The following is a 21,587-nucleotide window of genomic DNA, read 5'->3' on the forward strand; positions in this document are numbered from 1 at the left end:
TTTTTTTTAAAGAGAGTGGGTTGGAAATGGAACCAAACTAAACAAATTTGGTCTCCCAGGTTTCTGTTTTTCTAAGCTCAGTTCGCCTTCTACTAGAAGACATTCACATCCAAGAAGTATTTGAATAAATGCAGCCTTGCATCTCTTTCTACCTGCTTGTGATGTTTTCTCTGCATGGGTGTGGTGCTCCAATTGTCTGTGACTCCCCTGGTGTTGTTAGGAAACGTGTTTGTGGACTTATTTGTTATTGTCATTTGTTATTTTTCTACACCTGGGTTCTTCTCACCTGCGGATGTGCATCAGTATAGTTGCCTGATGCGTTTTAATACAGCTTCGCTACAAATTATCACAGCCAATAGGTGAGAGCAAATACCTCAGCTGTAAGATATCGCCTCTCTCTTACATTGTATGTGTGTGAAGTCAAGTTGGCTTGTAACCATCAGTGTTTAACATGCATACCGTTTCTCATACAATAAATTGACTCAGCCACACAACCTTAAACACCAGCTCCTTATCCATAGCAGTTCGCCCCTTTCAGCATTGTCTTATATCTTATACATGTCTTATATATCATTGTTGATTTGAAGAAAGCCTAAGGCCTTTAATTAATTAATGTTCTGTTCTTTTGCTTCAAAAGCTACACTGAAGAGAAACTGCTTTGTCAAGTCAATCTTTTTATTTTTTAACAACAAAAGGAAAAATGGATTATAGCCATCTTGGAAATATAGCTTTTCTTTCATCCTCTATTCCATAATATTACTAAAGTATAATACTATTTCATCATTTACTAATTGGAATTTCCCAAAAGCCCTTGCAAACCTTTTTGTAGGTCAAACATATCCTAAGCAAACCCAGGGCCACCTTGTTGTCATTAACTGGCTTTCCTTTGTAAGTCTTTCTGTGGGACTGAGTTGTACTCGTCAGGTCAATTTTTTGGCTTTTATACCAACGTCAAATGGGAAAACTCTTAAAAAAAGCCTTAGCTAGTTAATATTCGTTTCAATTCAGTTCATGTTAACAGCATCAAGAGAAAATCTCAAAGCATGTGTCCAACCAAAAAATAAATAAAAAATATACAGCTAATGTTTCCAGATAATCAATTAATAATCTTTCATAAAAAGAAAAGCAACCCTCCTGCACATATTTGCCTACTATTATACTGTTCTTCTTTTTCCTCTGATATTAAGATGTAGATTGTGGAGACCAAGAGTTGGTCACCATGGAGATAATCCATGTGTCTATAGCAGCATAATGTGATTGACTTGAGAAGAACAGTAATCAGTTATGTCATCTTAATGCATCATGTGGTTTTATATTTGATTTGGTGTAAAATTGTTGCTGTCTCCTGGGGAAATCCATTGATTATATCAAACACATATAGGCTGTAATGTAACACACGGAAGCAGGACAGATCTCCCCTTTGTGTGTGTACATTGTGGGTCTGGGTCAGTGACTGCACAATTCATGTGCGTCACTGACTTTGTGTGACTGCGTTAAGGGATCCTTCCTGCAAGAGCCCGATGCTTTTTGTCGTGACCACTGTGTCACACTAATGAATTCGTAGTTGTAGCCAAGTAAACACGGTGACAGGAAGCCTGTCACACGGGCCCTCTGTCCATGCAGCATGCTGGAATGTAAAACCAGATCATTTGTTGTGGCAGACCAACACAATCTGGGAGTAGCTTAAACCAGGCAAGAGTGAAGAGTTTGTAACACAACCTGCGATTTCCATGGGTTATAAAAACACACAGCTGCACTTTCGGATGAAGGAGGAGGAGGTGGATGGATGGTTGTAGGGTGAAAACAGGGGGCGTCAACAGCCGGCAAACACTGCTCTTTCTTTCCTCCTTCTCTTCGCCCTGCAGTTACATAATGTTCCATTGGAAACAAAGCAGAGGAGGACACAAACAAGCAACAAGCTCCCTCAGTGTCTCCGCTGCTAGGCAGCTGTTGCCAAGACTCCAATAGCCAACATGCGCATGTGTTTGTGTTCACGGTGAAAACTGGTTAAGTGTTTTGTCTTTGCGTCTGTAACTGCCTGGATGTATGCATTGTTATAACCAGAAAAATGTAAATGAGCTGGAGAAAATGTGTGAAAAAAAAGCTGTCAGCGGACTTCTGGGAGCAGCAGCTCACACAGAAGCTCTTTTGTCTGTTATGGACATTCTGTCCTGAACATGAGCAGCACGTAGAAAGTGAACTCATCGAGACGTCTGTGTGGAGTCGTCCAGGTTCACACAACGGGAGGTTGCACAACTCAAAACATTAAGCTGCTAGTAAGAATGGATAAAAATAAACTAAAACTAAACCAAAAACAGAACTAAAACCAGGGTATATTAACACTAGCTTTTGCTAACACCCCAAATAGGGCTGTAGCAACCAAAAAAACCAAATCATGCCCATTTGCTCTGTACCTGAGAATTGTGGCAAGCTTAGCCTACCTGACAAAAGGCTATTATTCATTAAGAGTTTAACATTTAAAAACTCAACCAGGCTGCCCTGTTAGGAGTGTGTGGGCAACATGTGCAAACAACCCCACAAGAACCAGATTTAGATTCAAAAGTTGATTTAAGGTCCAATGACATGCTGCTTTTTGGATGCTTTTATATAGACCTTAGTGGTCCCCTAATACTGTATCTGAAGTCTCTTTTTTTATAGACCTTAGTGGTCCCCTAATACTGTATCTGAAGTCTCTTTTATATAGGCCTTAGTGGTCCCCTAATACTGTATCTGAAGTCTCTTTTATATAGGCCTTAGTGGTCCCCTAATACTGTATCTGAAGTCTATTTTATATAGACCTTAGTGGTCCCCTAATACTGTATCTGAAGTCTCTTTTATATAGACCTCAGTGGTCCCTATAATAGTGTTACTGAAGTCTCTTTTATATAGGCCTTAGTGGTCCCCTAATACTGTATCTGAAGTCTCTTTTATATAGGCCTAGTGGTCCCCTAATACTTATCTGAAGTCTCTTATATAGGCCTTAGTGGTCCCTAATACTGTATCTGAAGTCATTTATATAGACCTAGTGGTCCCCATACTGTATCTGAAGTCTCTTTTATATAGACCTCAGGGTCCCGATAAGAGTGTTACTGAAGTCTCTTTTATATAGGCCTTAGTGGTCCCCTAATACTGTATCCAAACTCTATAGACCTTAGTGGTCCCCCAATACTGTATATAAAAACTCTTTTATATAGACCTAAGTGGTCCCCTAATACTGTATCTGAAGTCTCTTATATAGGCCTTGGTGGTCCCCTAATACTGTATCTGAAGTCTCTTTCACAAAATTCAGCCTTGGTGCAGAATTACAGTCACTAGAACCAGTCCCACAATGAGCTTTCCTTAGTGCAATTTCTGTGTCTGTAGCTTTAAATGCTATTGAGGAGGAGAGGAAGGGGGGGGGGATGTGGCCTTGACCAACTGCCATGCTTTGCTTGTTTGCAAAGCATGATGTCTTTCTCTTTCTCAAGGGCGGTGTCACTACCCGATTTGAGGCGAGTGCAGATCTCAGTTGCGCATGCTCAGATTTAAACGGTTTACGGCATAACGTGTCATACAGAAATTTGTGAAATCCATAAAGTAATAAACTTTTCTCATTAGAAACAACAACAAAAGATGGAATCATTTCAAAAACGCAGGCTCAATTCTCTGTGCGGACAAAGAAGAGAAAAGGGCGGTAACCTTTGACGACATACAGGGAAGATTCCAGATGGGCCCATCTGAGCTTTCATTTTCTCAAAGGCAGACCAGGATACCCAGGGATCGGTTTACACCTATCGCCATTTCTAGCCACTGGGGGAGGCCGGGGGAACTCACATTAATGATAAAAAAAACCTCATAAAGTGAAATTTTCCTCTTTAATGCAGAATGATGCATTGACCGACCACCGCAAAAGACACAACTACAGAGTTTCAAGTGTTCAGAAATGTTTGTGCTCAAAATATAGTTTGTAGGGACGTTATGGCCATTTGTCCATCGGTCAAGCTCGCTGTTCTGTTTTTTGCGTCTAATTCGTCTCGTGACTTGTGTTCCCAGGGAGAAGCTGAGAGTCGGCGGGAACCAGTTAATGGGGCTGAAAGAGGCCCTGGATCATTGTGTCGGGACCTCAGCTCAACAGATCCCCGTCACCACATCCCTGCCCTGATGGGATCAGGATCAGGATCAGGATCAGGATCAGGGAGTCTGCACATCAGCCAGACAGATGCGCTGAATACACGATATCCTTTACTTGAAGTAAAACACTTGAATTTGAAGCGGTCTCTGGCTCTGCTCATACTGTGTAACTGTGTACCCTTTTTTTAATTCCCATGTGTGGATGTTCTCCGGCATTGGAAAGGGCATTACATTTGCTAAACAGAGCTTGTATTTTCTGTATCTGACTGTTTTACATTATTTAGAGTTTAGAGTTCCTCCGATATTCACACAGCTACATCACACCTGGTCGTCATCTCTCCTGCCAATATTCTACTTGAGCAGTGATTTCTCATCTTTCACCCTTCACAAGGCATTTTATATTTCAGTTTAGTAAGTCTAACATTTATGCACAGAACATATTGTACTATTTTGGTACATTACAGCAGTGGCTTTCATTAGTTTTATTATTTAAACATTTATATTTACTTTTTTTTTTAAACACAGTCTGTTACCTAGTGTGCAAACATAGAATTTTTAGATATTTATTTAGCGATTTATTTTTAGGCAGTATGAATGTGTGGTGGTGACGCAAAAATTGTCTGATGTTTTAGGTTTACCCCTCGGGCCACTGTGACAACAGATTTCTTTTAATGACTATATTTAACTATATGTTAATGTCTGTTCACTACTTTTCATCCCCGACCCTATTTTGCAGTTTATTCATAGTTCATTATTTGATTGTTCAACTTCACCAAAAGCTTCATTTCACTGGGCTTAAAGAAATCGCTGAGTTGCTGAGTCTTTGTGCTACGCTAAGCGAACCATCTTAATAATTTTTTTTTCATATTTGTTTTACCAAATTAAATAGTCACACAGAATGATTTAGACTTTACACAACAGCAAATGTATCTAAAAGCATTAACTCTTGATAGAGAGTGAGATCTTTTGAGCTTCAACCAACAGGTTGTCTCACAGTCCCAGTGAAAAGCTGAAACCAAATGGCTATTTATTTATTTTTTGTTTAATAAAGCTATTGGTGGGGTTGTCACGCATCATCATAAATGATAATGAACACAACTTTAATAGAGTCTAGTTGGAAAACCAGTGAGTGTTCAGATTTTGCTAGTTTTGGTTGATTTTTAAGTAGAAATGTAAATAATTTGAGAACACAAAATATATATTTTATGTAAAAGACTTGAATGTTTACAACAAGACATTAAATGTTTTGAATTCTGTCTTATGAGAGATTTTATTTTTCTTTTGTTCACCGTTTGCTTCCACTGATCTTTGAGTAGTTCAGTCAGGACCACTTTGTCAAAATAAATTCATGTGCTATTTGGAAATCCAATCAAAAGAGGGAATCAGCTGAGCCATCAGCTGGTGTGCTGGTTTTAGGAACTGTCAGCTGTGAGCTGAGAGCTGAGATAATAACCGAGCTCGACTCCGTGACCTGCCAGAATTTACACTATGCTTCATCATTGATTTCCAAACGAATGTAGCCTCAGTAACAGTGACTTAATCTTGTAGAATTGCTTTTCTTGTGGTATTTACTGTAGTTTTAGGACAGGCTAATCTAGTATGTGTGCCGTGATTGATAGCCTGAGTGTGAGTGCATGGGGTTGCGTGTGTGTGGTGACTAAGGGGATTAGAGTGCAGGTGACGCCAGCAGGCGGGCTGAGATTACACCTCCTGCTTCTGTGACAGCGAGGCCAAAGCACCTGACACCATGCAGGTGTAGGGAGAACAGGTTACGAGGGCCAATGAGCTGAAGTCATTGAACTTCCTGTCTCATTAACTTATTGCAAAGTTGGACACTACGCAGACTCAGCTGTTACTGAACACGTAAAGGTGGAATCTAACTTTGACTCTCCCCCCCCCCCATGTGTTTCCTGCGTGTTACATTTTCCTACGTAATCATTTATAAAAGTGTGCATTGAATTTCAAATGTCCTTATTTCTTCATTTCTAAAGTTGAAACCATTTTCCTGCCGGAGCAGTCCGTGCCAAAGAACTATACCTGCGATTTTTTTTGCCATGCAAATCTGAGAGTACAGGCTCACCCGTGTCCTTGTATTTAGTAGTCCCTGCTTCCTGTAGAATGTGGCCCATCTGCTGCTTTTTGCTGTGACTGTCAGGTGTGTCGGCAGAAATGATCGGACTAACTTGTGATTGGGCGCAGGGTAGGGATTTAATCAGCTGTTGGCAGTCAGTGATGTCTGAGGTCACGCAGATGCAGCTGGTCCTCTCAACACTCCCACAGCGACTAGTCATCCCTTACTGCAGGGGTCTGTTAGCCAGTTTAGTATAATCTCTCCTAAAAGACACTTAGAGGAGCTTAGTGTGGTAGTCCCTGGGGAAATGGTGTCACTGTAGGCTCAGGCTGCAGTGACCAGGACACAGGGGGGGGGAGGGGGGACGACGAGGTAGTAAAGTCTAAATTTAGTATCAGCTGTTGGAAACTTAGTCCAGGCTTGAAGCAGCTGGTTCAGCTGCTGATCTACGACAAACCGCTGTCACTTTAATCTAAATGATAACCGTGTAAAAGGTTATTACTTAAAAACATACATTTAAAAAAATTAGACAAAAACCTGATTTAAATGATTTATTAATTAAGAAATGTTATAAATGTAATTCTCATTCCAACATTTCTTCCAGAAGAATCTGCCCATGCCTGACACTTTAAAAACACAAAAGAAAAAAGGATTTTCAGGATACTGCATCTCTACATACATTAATTAGTTAAATTCACAATAACAAAAGTTTGGTTAGCAGAAGCATGGTTGTGCATGTGGTGTGTGCACAAAAAATAGTTACTAAAACTGGCACTGGTTAGAGTCGTTGACTTGAAGCTGTCTGCTACTACTTTTTATTTTATCAGTAAATCAGCAAGTGTATAAAAAATATAAAAAAGGCCATCTTAAGATTCATAAAGCAATCCAGCTGGTTTAAAATGACAAAAAAAAAAGCCATGAGGTGTTTATCAACTTTGAGTAAGGCTTCAAACCACTGACCTTTAAATGTGAGCAAAATTACATTTCCACAACAGAAACTTCTTAAATAAAACTTAACTTTTAAAAGTCAATTGTCACCACTCCATACTACCACATTCCAAGTGACCAAACACTGCTAGCTCATCTGAAAACCCTCAAGTGACAAACCTTTCAACTCTAGAGAAGAAAAGCACTAAGTGTATTAAATGTTGGCATATGACAAAAAAAATGAGGAAGAAATAAAATATATACAGCACGAAAAACATTGTATGCAATATGCAAAGGCTTCATGTTGCTCTTGGCAACCCACCCCTTCTCCCCACCCCACCCTCTAATTATAAGCCAGCCTTCACTGAAGACCCCTCATCCCAACAACCCCTATCCCCACCCACACATATCCGCTCATACACACATACAGAACATCACGAAACACGATTACGTCACTAAGCCTGTTAGTTTGGAAAAGGTGAAGCACTGTGAAACTCCCAACTCCCTTCCTCCTCCTCGTCTTCCCCCTCTTTAGTCGGAGAGGGGAGACAGGGCCTTGGTGCAGTCGTCCCACTCATCTGTCTCGAGGTTGTACACCTCCATCGTGTTGAGGAACTCGTTTCCATCGAAGCCGCCCACAGCGTAGATGGTTTCTCCCAGGATGGCCACGCCCGCATTGCTGCGGGAAGAGGTCATGCTACCCAGCATCCTCCACTCATTGCGGGCGGGGTCGTAAACCTCCACACAGCGAAGCGCGTGGGAGCCATCGAAGCCGCCAACAACAAATAGTTTGCCTGGACAGAGTGAGAGACATCATCAGCCTAATGACCCAAAAAAAATGAATCACTCAAATTCATAACGGTTAGCTTCTTTTTTTTTTTTTACTTTTAAAGATAATTTTTGGGGCATTTTAGGACAGCTGAAAGGGGAGAGAGAGGGGGAATGCCATGCAACAAAGAGCTCCAGATCGGAGTCAGACCAGGGCCCGCTGCGTCAAGGAGTAAACCTCTATATATGGGTGCCCGCTCTACCAACTGAGCTGTTCCCCACACCCACACGTTTGCTGTTGGACTTACCTGCATGGACAGCAACAGCGGCCCCCCTGCGAGCCACATTCATGGGGGCTATCAGGGTCCAGGTGTTGTTCTCAGGGTTGTAGCGTTCCACAGTGTTGAGGCAGTTCCACGACTCCGCCCCTCCAATCACATACATGAAGCCATCCAACTCACACAATGCTGCCTGGTGCCTCCCTGAAATAAAATTTGCTTGATGAATACAACTCTCCTAGTTTCCCCTCAGGCTGCAAATATCACAAGAGCTGTTCTTTGAGGAATAGTTATCCTACTTTTGGGCTTGTTCTTAAACATAATGTACGGTTTGCGCCAACAATCCAATTTCCCAGAGGGAATAATTAAAGCTTTTTATAAAAAATAAATGCCATTTTGCTGAAAAAGATATTATTCAGCTTTATGCTTGGGGTTAGACCATGTTATAACTGTCAAAGGGAAGGTTCTGAGTGTATGTGGGACTGTGTGGACACGTACTGATGTTGAGGGAGGCACAGTTGGACCAGATTTTGGTCACAGGGTCAAAAGCATCACAGTTCTTCAGGCCCTTCTGCCCGCAGGGGTCCGACCCACCCACAACAAAGAGTTTGTTGTTTAATGAGCAGACACCTTTAAACAAAGAGGACAGGAATGAACAACTGTAAAAAGGCAAAACAGCCTGAAGTCAGTAACAAATGCTACTTTAAGTGTATTCCTAGATAAAAATCATTCAAGTGCTCATATAATGCTCATTTTCAATTGTATTCAGAGGTCATATCAGAATAGGTTTACATGGTTTAATTTTCAGAAAACACCCCATTTTTCTTGTACTGCACATTGCTGCAGCTCCTCTTTTCACCCTGCGTGTTGAGCTCTCCGTTTAAGCTACAGAGTGAGGCATTGCACTTCTCTTAAATCTTTGTTCGGAGTCATAAGCCAAAAAGCACAATATAAGCACTTTAAATTCAATAATCCTTTTATTAATCCTTGCAGGAGGGACTGACCTGCATTGCAGCGGTTTGTCCTCAGCTCTGGTACTTGAGCCCACTCATCAGCATGTGGGTCGTACGTCTCCCCGCAGCTCAGCTCGTCAGAATGTCCATTTGAACCTCCAATCACGTACAGCTGACCCTGTAAATGGTTGGAATGGACAAGTCACTAGATGATGACACATTGACCTGACACCTTAACACTAATTTAGATTTTGGTTGCCTTATATACTTTGAACTACAATGGCCGACTGACATTTTGTTAACAGACTTTAGAAACCTAATTATTTGGACAGGTAATAGCAAAACACCTAGTATTTGCACAAGACTATTGAAACCTGGATAAATCCAGTCCTAGGCCAACATCCAACATGTCATTTCATTGTAGAGTCAAAGAAATATGATAAAGATGAACAGTAAACTGTACCATGAGCACAGCCATCTGAAATCGAGCCCTTGGAGTCCGCATGGGAGCGATGAAGGTCCAGCGGTCCTCTTTGGGGTCATAACACTCCACAGTCCTCAGACACTCTTCTCTGTTGTAGCCTCCTGCGGAAACATCAAGGTTATAGTGGCGCTGTGGTTTTCCCTTTTTTTACACAACCGCCTTTTAAACATCAAGTATTTAAGACACTAATGTCCAGATAAGTTTGGCATAGACATTGATTACACTTGGGCTACACAAAGAAACTCAGCAATAGAAGGTAAGGTTTGTCTCTTAAGCCAAGAGAGAAGTATGTTGCTTCCTGTGTAGCCCAAACCTTTTTTAGCTCCAATTATATACACACACAATATCATAATCTATTCTAACGTTCTAACCCAGTTTACTACTAACCTGCTGCGATGAGTTTTCCGTTAAGGGCTGCGGTGCCCAGGCCAGAGCGAGCGTAATGCATGGGTGAGAGCGGCTGCTCCTCCAGCTCCTCGGGCTGGGCCTCGAAGCTGAGGCTCTTCATCAGGCAGGGGGTGGCAGAGGGAGATGTCTGAGGGCTGCTGCGACCGTGCAAGAAGATCACACACAACACACCGTCCAGCACAGCCAGACACAGGTAGGTGTTGTCTAGAGGTAAGATTGGAGATTGTTAGAGACATTTGAGTTGAGGATAAAATATGGTTTGCAATTAAGCTCAGAATTCAGGTGCCATGTCCTTTCAAGTAAAGTGGGTTACTTTTGAATGTCTTGAAGCTGCCAGACTTCTGACCTAAATCTCACACTAACTGTGCCGCATATATGACTTGTGCACTAAATGTATTGTAAAAGAGAGTTCTGATTGTACAGTTTACATGTAGTTAATGCACACACTCACTTGTGGTCTTCTCAGAGGCAATGTACTTCCACTCTCTCCTGCCGGTCTGTTTCTGGGCATTTGCTGCTGGGTTGGAGGGCGACAGGCTTCCTGAGGAGCTGCAGCTCATCTGTCTCTGGGTGCTCTCACGTACGGGTTTCTTCTGCAAGAGCACAGTGCAGCTACAGAAGCCAAGCTTGCACCACAGGCCCACCAGTGGCCACAACACCAGCTAATCATACCCCACACTACACTTTGATCCAGCTGATGTAAACGTTTGTATTGAGTAAGTATTGAAATCTCACACCATCTGAAGCCAACAGCACTGCAAACTACAGTCTCAGACCACACTACAGTCCGATCTAACAGCACACAGTTGAGTCACAACTCAAAATAGAGGGTAAAAAGCTGAGACAGCCAATACTGCCGCATTCAACTGGTTGAGATTAGCTTCAATAATCCAAGAGCAGTTTTAATATATGCTCAACAGCATAGCCAGGCAGGCAACATAGCTCACGTCTTGATAATCTATTGACATTGGTCTTTACATTATTAGGCTAAACTGTGGTATTAAATGAGCCATATGTACTTCTTGCCAGGCACAGGCCGTTTAGTATTTTTGCATGGCCAGGCACAAGTTTTCAGCAGGTAAAATAAAGCTACACGCTGCCAAGCAAAATGTGGTCGAGACTTGTGATTCCAGGCACAAGCTGTTGAGTACCTGGACAAACTGAAGGTGGTCCTCCTCGCCACCAAACATCTCACTGTGCCCATCAATCACCAGCCCTCCATCCACCAGCTTATGGTCAGGTGAGTAGTACAGCGTTTGCACCTGAAAGACAAACAGGAACAACACACCCATGTGGCTGTCTCCATGGCAACACACTGAGAACCCCAGCATAGGGAGGAGAGGAGGGAGGGAGGAGGAAGAAGAAGAAGAGGGCAGTGCTGTGAAGAGGAAGGGGGGGGGGGCCACGGACGAAAGCATGGATCCGTCAGTCACTTGGATAGAAAGGTTCCTTTAAAAAGACAAACGCTGCTGCCACTGCAAAGAGTGGTTTAAGTGTTTGAGCTCAAGAAGGTATTGGACAATGGCTCTCCTTAATTTGCATCTAAAAAATAAATTAAAAAAATTTAAAAAGGAAGCGGGAGCCGGTGAAGAATGAGCGGCTGCATCTGGAAAGTTCTTCTGTGAAGAATGAAGAGAAGGAGGAGGAGGGGTTGCATGTGACCCTTTTTCCACCTCTGCTGCTTGGAAACCAGTCCTTTAACTAAACAAGTTGGTCTTTGTGATGGCAGCCACAACGGGCAGTCAAATCCAGATGACTAAAGACAGTACCACTGTTGAAAGTGCTATCAAGCTAAGCTAATCTTATCCATTAATAGATTAAATCTCAAAAGAAATCCAAGCCACATGTTCTGTTGAGGCCAGATAAACTGATACAATAGAAATGTGTGTTGAAGTCACTCAGTTGCCCATCTGAAGGGAAAATACAAATAATTGCTGAAAAAAAAAAAAAAAAAAAACAGCTCCTATAATGTTTATAAATGTTGCTGAAAATTATAATTTTGCCTGGATGGTTAATTTATAGACCAGTGGAATAAAATATTTGTATATTTGTACTAGGCAAATCACTGTTTTAATTTAAAACAATTTTTAAATTCAATCACTGCTGTTTTCTGCCCAATGCCTAATTTGAGTGGTTCTCGAATGGTCAGTGGAAGTATGCCTGTATGAGAGTATATTATTATGTGCAGTAAAGGGCATTCAATTAATGCGTTTATTGCTTAAGGTTTGTGAGCAATGTTTTCTGGTAAATGCAAAAATGGGGTGCATCTGTATATGTGGCATTGACAGATGGGAGCACAGAGTTGCTTGGCTGCAAAGAGAGGCTGCTGAGAGGCAGTAGTGCTCCTCTCCTCTCTCTTTTCTCTGACTCATTACCCTGGTGGCTCAGTCCCGGCTCTTCAGTCTGGTCTCCTGCTGCTGCTAATAAACCTACAGGAGAGATAAATCAACGGGGAGGAGTGTCTGTTAGTGCTGGATCAAAAAACATGCACCTGTTCAGATAGTAAAGTGGCAGTGAGACAGTAGAATCAAGGGTCACACCTTTGAGAACCTGTGTTTTTTGTGTTTCAGAGGAGAAGAGCACTGTAATACTCAGATGGGGTTGAATGTAAACCAACCACATACCCAAAGAGAACAGTGGAAACAAACAGCAGCTCTTTTTGGCTCACCTCTAATTTGTAGTATGGTTCAGGGGTACAGAGTTTCTTACTGCAAAAACCTCAACAAACCAGAGGAAAAAAAAAAAGAACAATCCTGACATAGCAGCATGACAATGGCATGCTATTTCTACTTCAGCCCGCCTAATGACTTCTTAATGTCAAAAACAGGAGTCAGAGGGAAAGGAAGGGGCAGGGTGGGAATGAAGATCAGTCTGTGAGTTTAGACTGCACGCCCTGGTACTGACCTCCTCCATCAGTCGTTCCAGCTGGTCTCCATTCTCCCAGAGGCTACGCTGCACCCAGTTGAGCACCTTGGAGTAGAGCTTGCCATTGCTGGGCAGGGTCAGGTTGTCTTCTAGTATTACTTCTAACTATAAACACACAAAGGAGATGAAACAGGAGTTAGATTTACACACAGTAGGAATAAAGTGACTTTACTCGAGCTTTACTGAAGAAATAAATTCCAAAACTCTTCTTGTTCACTGGAAAACATGGTCTTAAAGGCTGATTATTATTTATCTTAGAATTAGGTACATGTGATTAATTACCTGTATATTTCCTTAATTTTGCCATAATGGCATGATTCACCTTTTGTATCATATTAAGTTGCTTCAGAAACATTCACACCACTAATTAAACCAGTGAGCTCCTGGTGCAAAATATTTTAGGTTTGGATTAATCATGGATTCATCAGGACATGTTTGAAAAAACAGAAATATTGAAGATTCAGGTTGCTTTTCTAAATTCATGTCTTGTCTTAAATAATTTGTTGTTACAAGTGACTCAAATGGGACAAAAGCAATTAGCTAATGGACCAAATAACTGCCAGCCATCAACATTTTTTTCACAATCACTTCTTAGATTGTTCTAACCAATAAAAAAAGCCTCAAGGTATCTATTTTTTTATTTAACCTTTATTTATTCAGGCAGCCTCTTTTGCAGGAACGCCCTGATCACATTCACAAAATTGCACACATTCATACCTGGAAGCTGCCCAGTACAACCACAGTCTGATCTGCTAGCCACCGAGCAGCTTAGAGCGGTTTTGAGGTTAAGGGCCTTGCTCAAGGACACCTCAGTGGTGGTAATGTGGGAGGGACAAGTGCTGCTCTATTTCATCCTGTTGGTCTGAGAATTGAACCGACAACCTCCCTGTCACAAGCTCTCTTCTCTAACCTTTAGAGCCATCACTGCCTATTATTGTTACAATGACAGAACCAGCAAATCTTTACATTTGAGAAGCTGTAATTAACAAAAGTTTGGTATTTAATAGATATTTCACAGTCAGATAGTGATTCATTGTATGACCAACCAAATTATCATTTTAGCATTACCTCTACTCCCAGTTAATGTACAATCCTAAATCAGGGTTAAGCACAATGAAGGCCACAACTTCCTTCTATTCATCTGACTTGGACAACCTCAACTAGTTAAAGTATCCAGTGCAGTCCCCATGTTGAATAAAAACCTATACATTGTTCCCCCTCTCTACTAGTCCTTACTATTGCATATGTTTAAAAGTCCCCTGCCCTATATACATTCTCAGCAGGCTTTAGCAGTAGGGAAATCTATAAAGATGCACATGTATATCTTAAGTATTGTTAATCTCATGTCAAAATCAAAAAGTTAAAAATACAAAAACTTAATCCAACGTGTGTCTTTCAATTTAAGACCACCAACGCTTGTTAGTTTTAGTGCAGGAGTCAAGGTGGACAAGAATAGAGAACTCTCAACCTGTGTAGCCTTGTAGCTTCATAAGCAGAATGGCACCAACTCTTTCAAATCATATATAACTTTATTAGTACCACTGACAATAAAATACTTAAAATCATTAAGGCATGTGTGAAAATTTAAGCTAGTACCTTGAGGCGGGGAAGTTTGAGGAAGTCCTCCTGTTCAGACACTTCCAGTAGATGGTCCTGGATAAAGGCATCCACCTTGGCCAAAACTCTGACATCTCCCATAGAGCTGGCAAAGTTCCGAAAAGAGATGGCGCTCTGGGAATCCATTCTAGACAGCAGGTAGTCGCCACAAATCTAAGAAGTGAGTGGGATGTGTTAAAGTTATTTGTAACTTGCAAAAATCATGTGACCAAAATTGTATCACAATGTGATTAAAAACATACCTGTTTGACTCGCTCCATCTTGAACTTTTTGGCTGCAGAGTAAACTTCCTTGACCAGTTCCTTATCCGCCTTTAGCCTGCAACACAGAGAAGACAAAAAGAATGAGAAGGTTGTCAATTGCTGAGATCAGAGATGAGATAAGAGGAAAAAGGTCAAAGTGCTACTAACTGGGCAGTATAGGCGTAATTGAGCAAGATCTCCACAGCCTCTGGGTCCAAGTCCTCAAAAGTGACATGCGAGACTCCGTGAGGCTCAATGTCACTATTAAAGATCTCAAACAGGTATGGACTGCAGCAAGCCAGAACAGCACGGTGAGCCATCAGCTCATGACCACACACCTGGACAAATGAAGAGAAAGAAGAAGACAAGCAATTAGGGTGTCTATGAGTTTGTTAAAAAGGAAACTACCACCAAACATGATATTCATGTTTTAGCATCAAGTGAACTACAGAAATAAAACACAACATTGATTGACAGAATAGAATAAAAGCAACATGATCAACTGATAAAAATCAAAGCCATTTGATTCCCTTTTTCCTCAATAACAATTTTAAAACGCCAATTCCATTTCTCCGAGATCTAAACGGCGGGTTAAGACATGAGAGCAACGAAAACGTAACAGGAACAATGAAGTAAACAGTCAAGTCTTTTTGTTGTTTCTAAGTGTACATGCACTAATGTACGCGAATTACAGGAATGCATTAAGCCCCCCATGTTGTCCTGACATCTTGCACATCTCAAACTGTTTGAATCCATCAACATGTTTATCATTTTACCCCTTACAGTGCACCATTCCCTTGTATGTTTTACAGAATGATTATATGGCTTCTCTGAAAAAGTGTGTGTGTGTGTGTGTGTGTGTGTGTGTGTGTGTGTGTTTGCATTAACCATACCTGCAGTCTAACATCACAGAACTGACCACTCTTTCTTAGAGCGTTCATTTTGGCCACGGTGGAATCCAGGAAACTCTCATCCTCAAAGATCAAATAGCCGTTTGGAATCATCTTGGTAAATTTTGATATTATGCCTGCAGAAGAAAGGTAAGGTAAAAAATAATAAATAAAAAATGTTTGCCAAGTAAAGCAATTATACCCAGCATGCTTGTCTTTTGCCCTCTCTTACATGCTTTCAGCCATGTAACATTGTTATAGCCGTCTTTATTAATTGATGACCAGAAAGAGGATTAGGTGCCCCTAATGTGCATTGTGTATTATAATCTGTCCTATGGCCTTACCTAATAGAGAATAATGCAAATCCAGGGAAGCAACACTGCTGAGAGTGGAACTGAAGGTAGGCAATAGGCAAAGCAGACTGAGATCACAGTGGAACTCAAGTTTTCTTCACCCAGGAAGAGGGATGGGAAGTTGTTAGAAGAAATGCCAGTTGACTAAATGGCCGTGAGCAGAAGGGAGAAGGGGAGCAGCCGCACGGACAAACTAGCAGGCTTGAAGCGACTGTAATCAAGTCCTCGGGATCCCGTTGGCTATAGAGTTGTACGTATTCTGTGTTGGTCATACATTATAACCTAGAAGAAAAGGAGAAAAAAGGGTTTGTTAATTTTTCTTTTTACAAGAAGAGAGAAGGCCTATTCTTGGCACCCATGCAACACTAGCATGAGTTAGTTCCACGTGGTAAATCAAGGCAAACTTGCACACGGGAAGGCAGTTGAGAACACTGCCCGCTACTCCCTTCTTCCAGCGTCCTTTTCACAAGCCATTTCCCAAAACATGAAGTACTACAGAGTACACAATGTTTTTATTTTACCCACATGCATACAAAATTTAAGAATAGATCTCATTCAGGATATGTTGGTCATATCTGATCACATTATCCTCATAGAATTCAGAAAGAAAACTGGAATTAAGCATTTGATCCCAATATATGTATCATAATATTCCTTTAACTGTAAATATCCACACTCCTTGTATTTCTTTATTTATATTTCTTATATTTCTAATATCTGAGCAACGGTAACACAGAGGGATCAATAAAGTATTTCTGATTTGCTGCAAACCAAAAGGTGTACAGCGTTGTTAGCTAAGCCCATGTCTTATTTCTCCTCCCTTACAACACCCTCTATTTACCGCTTTAAATCTCCACACCTGCTGATGCGTCTCACCAGGTCGAGCAAAACCGTTTAATCCGTTTCATGGCTTGAGCTCTGTCTCCACTTTCTCTGAAGCAAGGCCACTACAATTTTCTTATGTGACAAGCCCCTTTGACTGGCTCCTCCCTATAGGAACCCTTTCATCCAAGCAATGGCCTATAAGAAAAATGCAGGAGGTAACAACTTGTGTCAAGAATTTCCACAGCCAGTCAACTGTAGAGATACAGTGATGTCTGTTATGCGTTGCTATGAATTGTGGTTGGCCATCATGTAACTCACCCACCTACCTCCACACACCACAGCTACTATAGATCATCCCATATCTCTCCATCTTAAGAATGCATTCTGCTATCTAAGAGTTTAGGTTGCAATAACTTCAAACCCTCCGGCAGTCCATGCTGAGCCAAACAAAAACACAGAGCTCACTTGTACCAAACAGATATTTACAGCAAAAATTTACACAACTGACGTAATCCTGTGCCTAATCATGATGCCATCTGCAATCTGAAGCTCAGTCAATAAATTGCGCTGCAGTCCCAACAGCTTTATTACTATACATATATGGGGAGAGAGGACAAGATGCACCACAGCAGCTGCCCATACTTTGAAAATGTATCCACAGTCCATGTGACATGGCTTTCTTGGGTAGTCCAGCATTGTGATAGTGTTATGTATCCAACTTGCATGCGATGATTCTCATTAGAAAAGGCTGCGATATACTCAACTGCTGCGTATATAATGTACTGACTCTAGCTGTTGTCAGTGGCACATTCAGTAGCAGCATGTAAATAATTGTGCTAGAAGTTTTATTAAAATCATCTAGTTTGTGTGCAGAACTACAACATTAGTACTGTCAATGATGAAGCCTAAAAAAACATGTAACAGATAAAAACAGATCTCTACTCCTCAAAGTAACATGCTCTAAGAGGTGTTTGACAATATCTGTCTCCACATAAGTGTAACTTACTGTGACAACGCTTTTCGTATTCTTTTCTGTAACAATCTATAACAACTGCATTTGAAAAAAAGGTGCCAAGCAATTGGTTGAAAGAGTAAATCACAATGCCAATCAGGTGCCAAACGCTAACCTTTCATTCACCCCTTCTTAGATTAAACAATATAAATGTAATGACTTGTACGTTATCTGAAAATACCACAAATACAATATTTAAAAATCACCCACAAAGCACAAATACATGCATAAACTGTACCAGATTGACAACAAAATACTCAAATTCTGTCACATATTAAACTGAAAACCACAAGTTGTGTATAAAAAAAAAACAAAATAAAAAAAACAAGAGTAATTATGTTGGGATCCGATTACTTGACCTCCAACTGCATTTTAATTTTTTTGTCTGTCCTTTGACAACAAACAGCACAATGCAAAGGAACAATAAGGTGCTGCATGACTGTTTCAGATTTGGCAATGAGGTGTGTTGGCGGATGTGTTAAACTACCAATCTAAGACAGCTGGGAGGTGTACCAGAGATTTTTACGGGTAGGCTAATAAAAGCTAAAACATGATGGCACATGCTAGAATATGGTCTTTATGTATTGTACTGAATAGCATGGAAAGCTATAATTCAGCCTGTTTGTGTGTGTGTGTGGAAAAAACATTGACCCAGTTTTGAGCTGTGATGCAACATCTAGCAGAAGGTTCCTTGTGAAGGCTCAAAAGCCCAACACCTCCTCGTTTGGGTCCACTGTGCTCGCCTGTTGCCTTGTTCCCCTCTCATTTACACTTACCCAACACTCTGCCAGGCAAGCCACGCCTTGAGCTCTCTGAATAATTCTTTAAAACAGAGCAGTCTTAATCACAGCTGTGATTAAATAATCTTTGGTAAACTGATAAGACACTCTCACGCTGTGGCCAGTGTTACTCTGGGAATCAGCAAATAGCAATTCAGGAATGATGTCTGGCAACATAAACTGCTATGTTAAGCAAATCTTATGCTGACAATGTATTAAATTGTTGCTTTCTAGGGAAAAGGTTGACATTTTGGTCATTTGTGTGGACACTAGATTCATGTCAAAAGTAAAGTAGGAATAGGGAAAAAAAAGCTCTCTCTCCTCACTCCTCTCTCTCTCTCCTCCTCCCCCTCCCCTCCTCCCATCACTCATCTCCGATCATCTCTCTCTCTCCCCCCCCCCCCCCCCCTTCTCCCTCGTCCCTCTCCCTCTCCTCTCTCTCTCTCTCTCTCCCTCCTCGCCGCTCGCATCTCTTCCCTCTTCCCTCCGCCCCCCTCGTCAATCAAATCTTCTCTTCCCTCCCTCTCCTCTCTCTCCCTTCTCGCTCTCCTCCTCTCTCTCTCTCTCTCTCCTTCTCTCCTCCTCTCTCTCACTCTCGTCTCTCCTCTCCTCTCCTCCTCCTCTCCTCTCTCTCTCCTCTCACTCTCTCTCTCTCTCTCTCTCTCTCTCCTCTCTCCTCCTCTCCTCCTTCCTCTCTCTCTCTCTCTCGAGCTGCAAATGTGGATATTGGGGCATACCCTTAGAAATTAGCCAACAAAAGAAGAGAGAACAAAAGGCTTCAAAGAGAACAAGTGAGATTGTTCACAACGTTGTCACAGAGGGCAGCCCTGAATGTATTTTCTCTCTTCATTTTTCCACCTGATAGTCGGTCAAAAAAGTGCAGGCCTGACACTGAACAATCAATGCCTGTTAGACACCCCTCCGGTGGTGAAGAGAAGCATTGCTGGATATTTTACCCAGTTTTACGATGTGGAACACTCCGAAATGTACAGTACTGCTATATTTAACACATCTTGAACGAGGGAATCTATTAAGGGTGTGACAATAAAAAAAATGAGGTAGGCAGTAAATATTGTATTGGTTGTGAGTCTAAAGACAAAAAAAAAAAAAAAAAAAAATCAAAACACTAGCAAAACTCAGATAACAATACTATTTTTTGTTTCCTCTTTTTCATAAAATCACTAATCTACAGTGTGTTATTTGGAAATTTTCCACTTAGCTGCCTGCCTCAGAATCGGATTAAAAGCACAGTAGGTCAAATACTATGCAAGGCAACATGCAGCCGACTGACACTATAATGTTACACTAATGCAATTTCCTTTAACTTGAAAATCGATACAGTACAGCCAATAATGCTCAATGTTGACAGAAACAGTGGCGCGTCAATATTAGGGCAAGGAGACTGGTCACAGCCCATTAAATCTGACACAATACGGCACTAAATGGAGGGTGAGTAAAGGACAAGATGCATGTACCCATGCTATGTTATCCCTATCATGCCATAGCTACCCCAGTGGGCAACTCTTACAGTTGCCCCCGAGTATACTGTGTTTGACTATTGCTGCAAAGCAATATCATTCATATGCCTGCCTCCTCCTCTGGTGAAGAACTGTAACGTTAAGTTACCAGGGCCACGTTGTCTGACGATTTGTCAGGAGTCGTTACAGCTAGCTAGTCTGTAACGTTAGCTACATTCATCCCGCCACCAGAAGCTGGAGAAGGAACCCTCCGTCCCCCTGAAAAGAATCGGATTTGCTTGACTTTTTGACGCGAATTACAAAAGCAGAAATATGTTAGCCACCCAGTGGGTGCCAAGCTAAAGTTAGAAACCTGGAAAGAGATGGAGAGGTCTGGAAGCTAGTGCACATGCCTTCTAACGTTAGCTAGACAACCTGCTGCTAGCTAGGATGAGAAGCCATGAGACAGCCACACCGGTTGAATTTATTAAATTGGACCATGCTGAATACATTCGGTCGTCTGTCAGTGTCCGTGCTCAACGAAAAAACTAGCTTCACTAACTAATTGTGAGCCAAATATCTGCGTCATTATAGTTAACGCTAGCTGTATACGGGAACCGTTTGTGATATATCCGCGCCAATAACGTTACAATAGCTAGCTGGGTATTTCCAGCAATTTCCATCCAGCTTGAGCAGAGACAGCAGCTAGCTAACGTTACCATTCATTCTTAAAAGCAAAATAAATATCTTGCTATAAGGTCAATATTTGTTAAAGTTGAAAGAAAGACGGACTCATGTAATTAAACATTTGCTGTAACAAATGGTAAATTGAACGATTTCTCCACATTTTAACAGCGATGTTAACGTTACTTGACAAAGCGGTTACACAGCAGAATTTCCTTTTTGACTTAAAGAGAGAACAAATCTTACCTGAGGCGTTTGACAGCAAACGATATTAGACATATTTAATGCAAATTCAGAGTTGGTTGGATTGAGTTACAGCAAAGACGCAACGCGGCTAGAGGCACGGCTTATTAGGCTAGTAGTAGATGTCTGTTCCCTCTTTGTGGAAGAAGTAGCACGTCCACTCAGTCTAGTTTGGACTAGATCTGACAGAATGGCAAGCGCGCTCCCGGTAACAACTGTGCGTCCGCCCTGTGACGCAACCAACAGTGGGCGGTCCTACAAAGCCTGCTCCTTCTCTAAAAAGTGATGAAATCCAGGGTGTAATACAGTCAGAGAGGGTTTAATCACGGAGAATCTAGGATATAGTGTGTACTAGTGGCTAATATATATATATATATATATATATATATATATATATATATAATATATATATAATATATATATATATTTTATATATATTATAATTTTACTTTTTTATTGTTCTTTGTTTTGTATTATCATAAATTTCGTGTGTCATCATGATTAGGTACCAGGAAGTACATCAAACAATCAAACACAACAACAAACAAAAAGCAATCACAA

At 41.3% G+C, this 21,587-nt stretch overlaps 2 protein-coding genes across 5 annotated transcripts in view; one reads left to right on the plus strand and one right to left on the minus strand.

Moving 5' to 3' along the window:
• swt1 (SWT1 RNA endoribonuclease homolog) overlaps nt 1-5,374 on the plus strand; it is a 23,472-nt gene extending 18,098 nt beyond the window's left edge. For both annotated transcript variants that reach the window (XM_032524888.1, XM_032524887.1), the window contains exon 17: nt 4,033-5,374. In XM_032524888.1, coding sequence (XP_032380779.1) covers nt 4,033-4,141 — 109 coding nt within the window. In that variant the 3' untranslated portion in view covers nt 4,142-5,374. The remainder of the gene's footprint in view (nt 1-4,032) is intronic.
• A 1,344-nt stretch (nt 5,375-6,718) lies between these two features.
• On the minus strand, nt 6,719-21,280 carry ivns1abpa (influenza virus NS1A binding protein a). 3 transcript variants are annotated; one of them, XM_032524935.1, is made up of 15 exons: nt 21,030-21,280; nt 16,018-16,308; nt 15,677-15,810; nt 14,952-15,121; nt 14,784-14,859; nt 14,521-14,694; nt 12,904-13,029; nt 11,151-11,261; nt 10,451-10,592; nt 9,979-10,203; nt 9,571-9,692; nt 9,159-9,285; nt 8,653-8,784; nt 8,185-8,358; nt 6,719-7,902 (listed from the first exon to the last, which is right to left on the minus strand). In XM_032524935.1, the coding sequence occupies exons 3-15, from the start codon at nt 15,785-15,787 to the stop codon at nt 7,640-7,642; spliced, it is 1,953 nt and encodes a 650-aa protein (XP_032380826.1). In that variant the 5' UTR covers nt 15,788-15,810; nt 16,018-16,308; nt 21,030-21,280; the 3' UTR covers nt 6,719-7,639. The 3 variants fall into 3 exon arrangements, with proteins under 3 accessions (XP_032380826.1, XP_032380827.1, XP_032380828.1); XM_032524936.1 differs by lacking the exon at nt 21,030-21,280 and adding an exon at nt 18,515-18,756; XM_032524937.1 differs by lacking the exon at nt 21,030-21,280 and adding an exon at nt 16,886-17,016.
• Between the last annotated feature and the right edge of the window lie 307 nt (nt 21,281-21,587).

This window comes from Etheostoma spectabile, chromosome 9, assembly GCF_008692095.1.
Source record: "Etheostoma spectabile isolate EspeVRDwgs_2016 chromosome 9, UIUC_Espe_1.0, whole genome shotgun sequence".
Taxonomy (NCBI): Eukaryota; Metazoa; Chordata; class Actinopteri; order Perciformes; family Percidae; genus Etheostoma; species Etheostoma spectabile.

Excerpts from the sequence above, each read along its gene's own strand:
- ivns1abpa (XM_032524935.1), bottom strand. The coding sequence starts at position 15,787 with ATGATTCCAAACGGCTATTTGATCTTTGAGGATGAGAGTTTCCTGGAT. Across the intron at positions 14,860-14,951 it reads AATTACGCCTATACTGCCCA|GCTAAAGGCGGATAAGGAAC; the intron begins GTTAGTAGCACT and ends TCTGTGTTGCAG. Across the intron at positions 11,262-12,903 it reads TGGAACGACTGATGGAGGAG|GTGCAAACGCTGTACTACTC; the intron begins GTCAGTACCAGG and ends TTTGTCTTTCAG.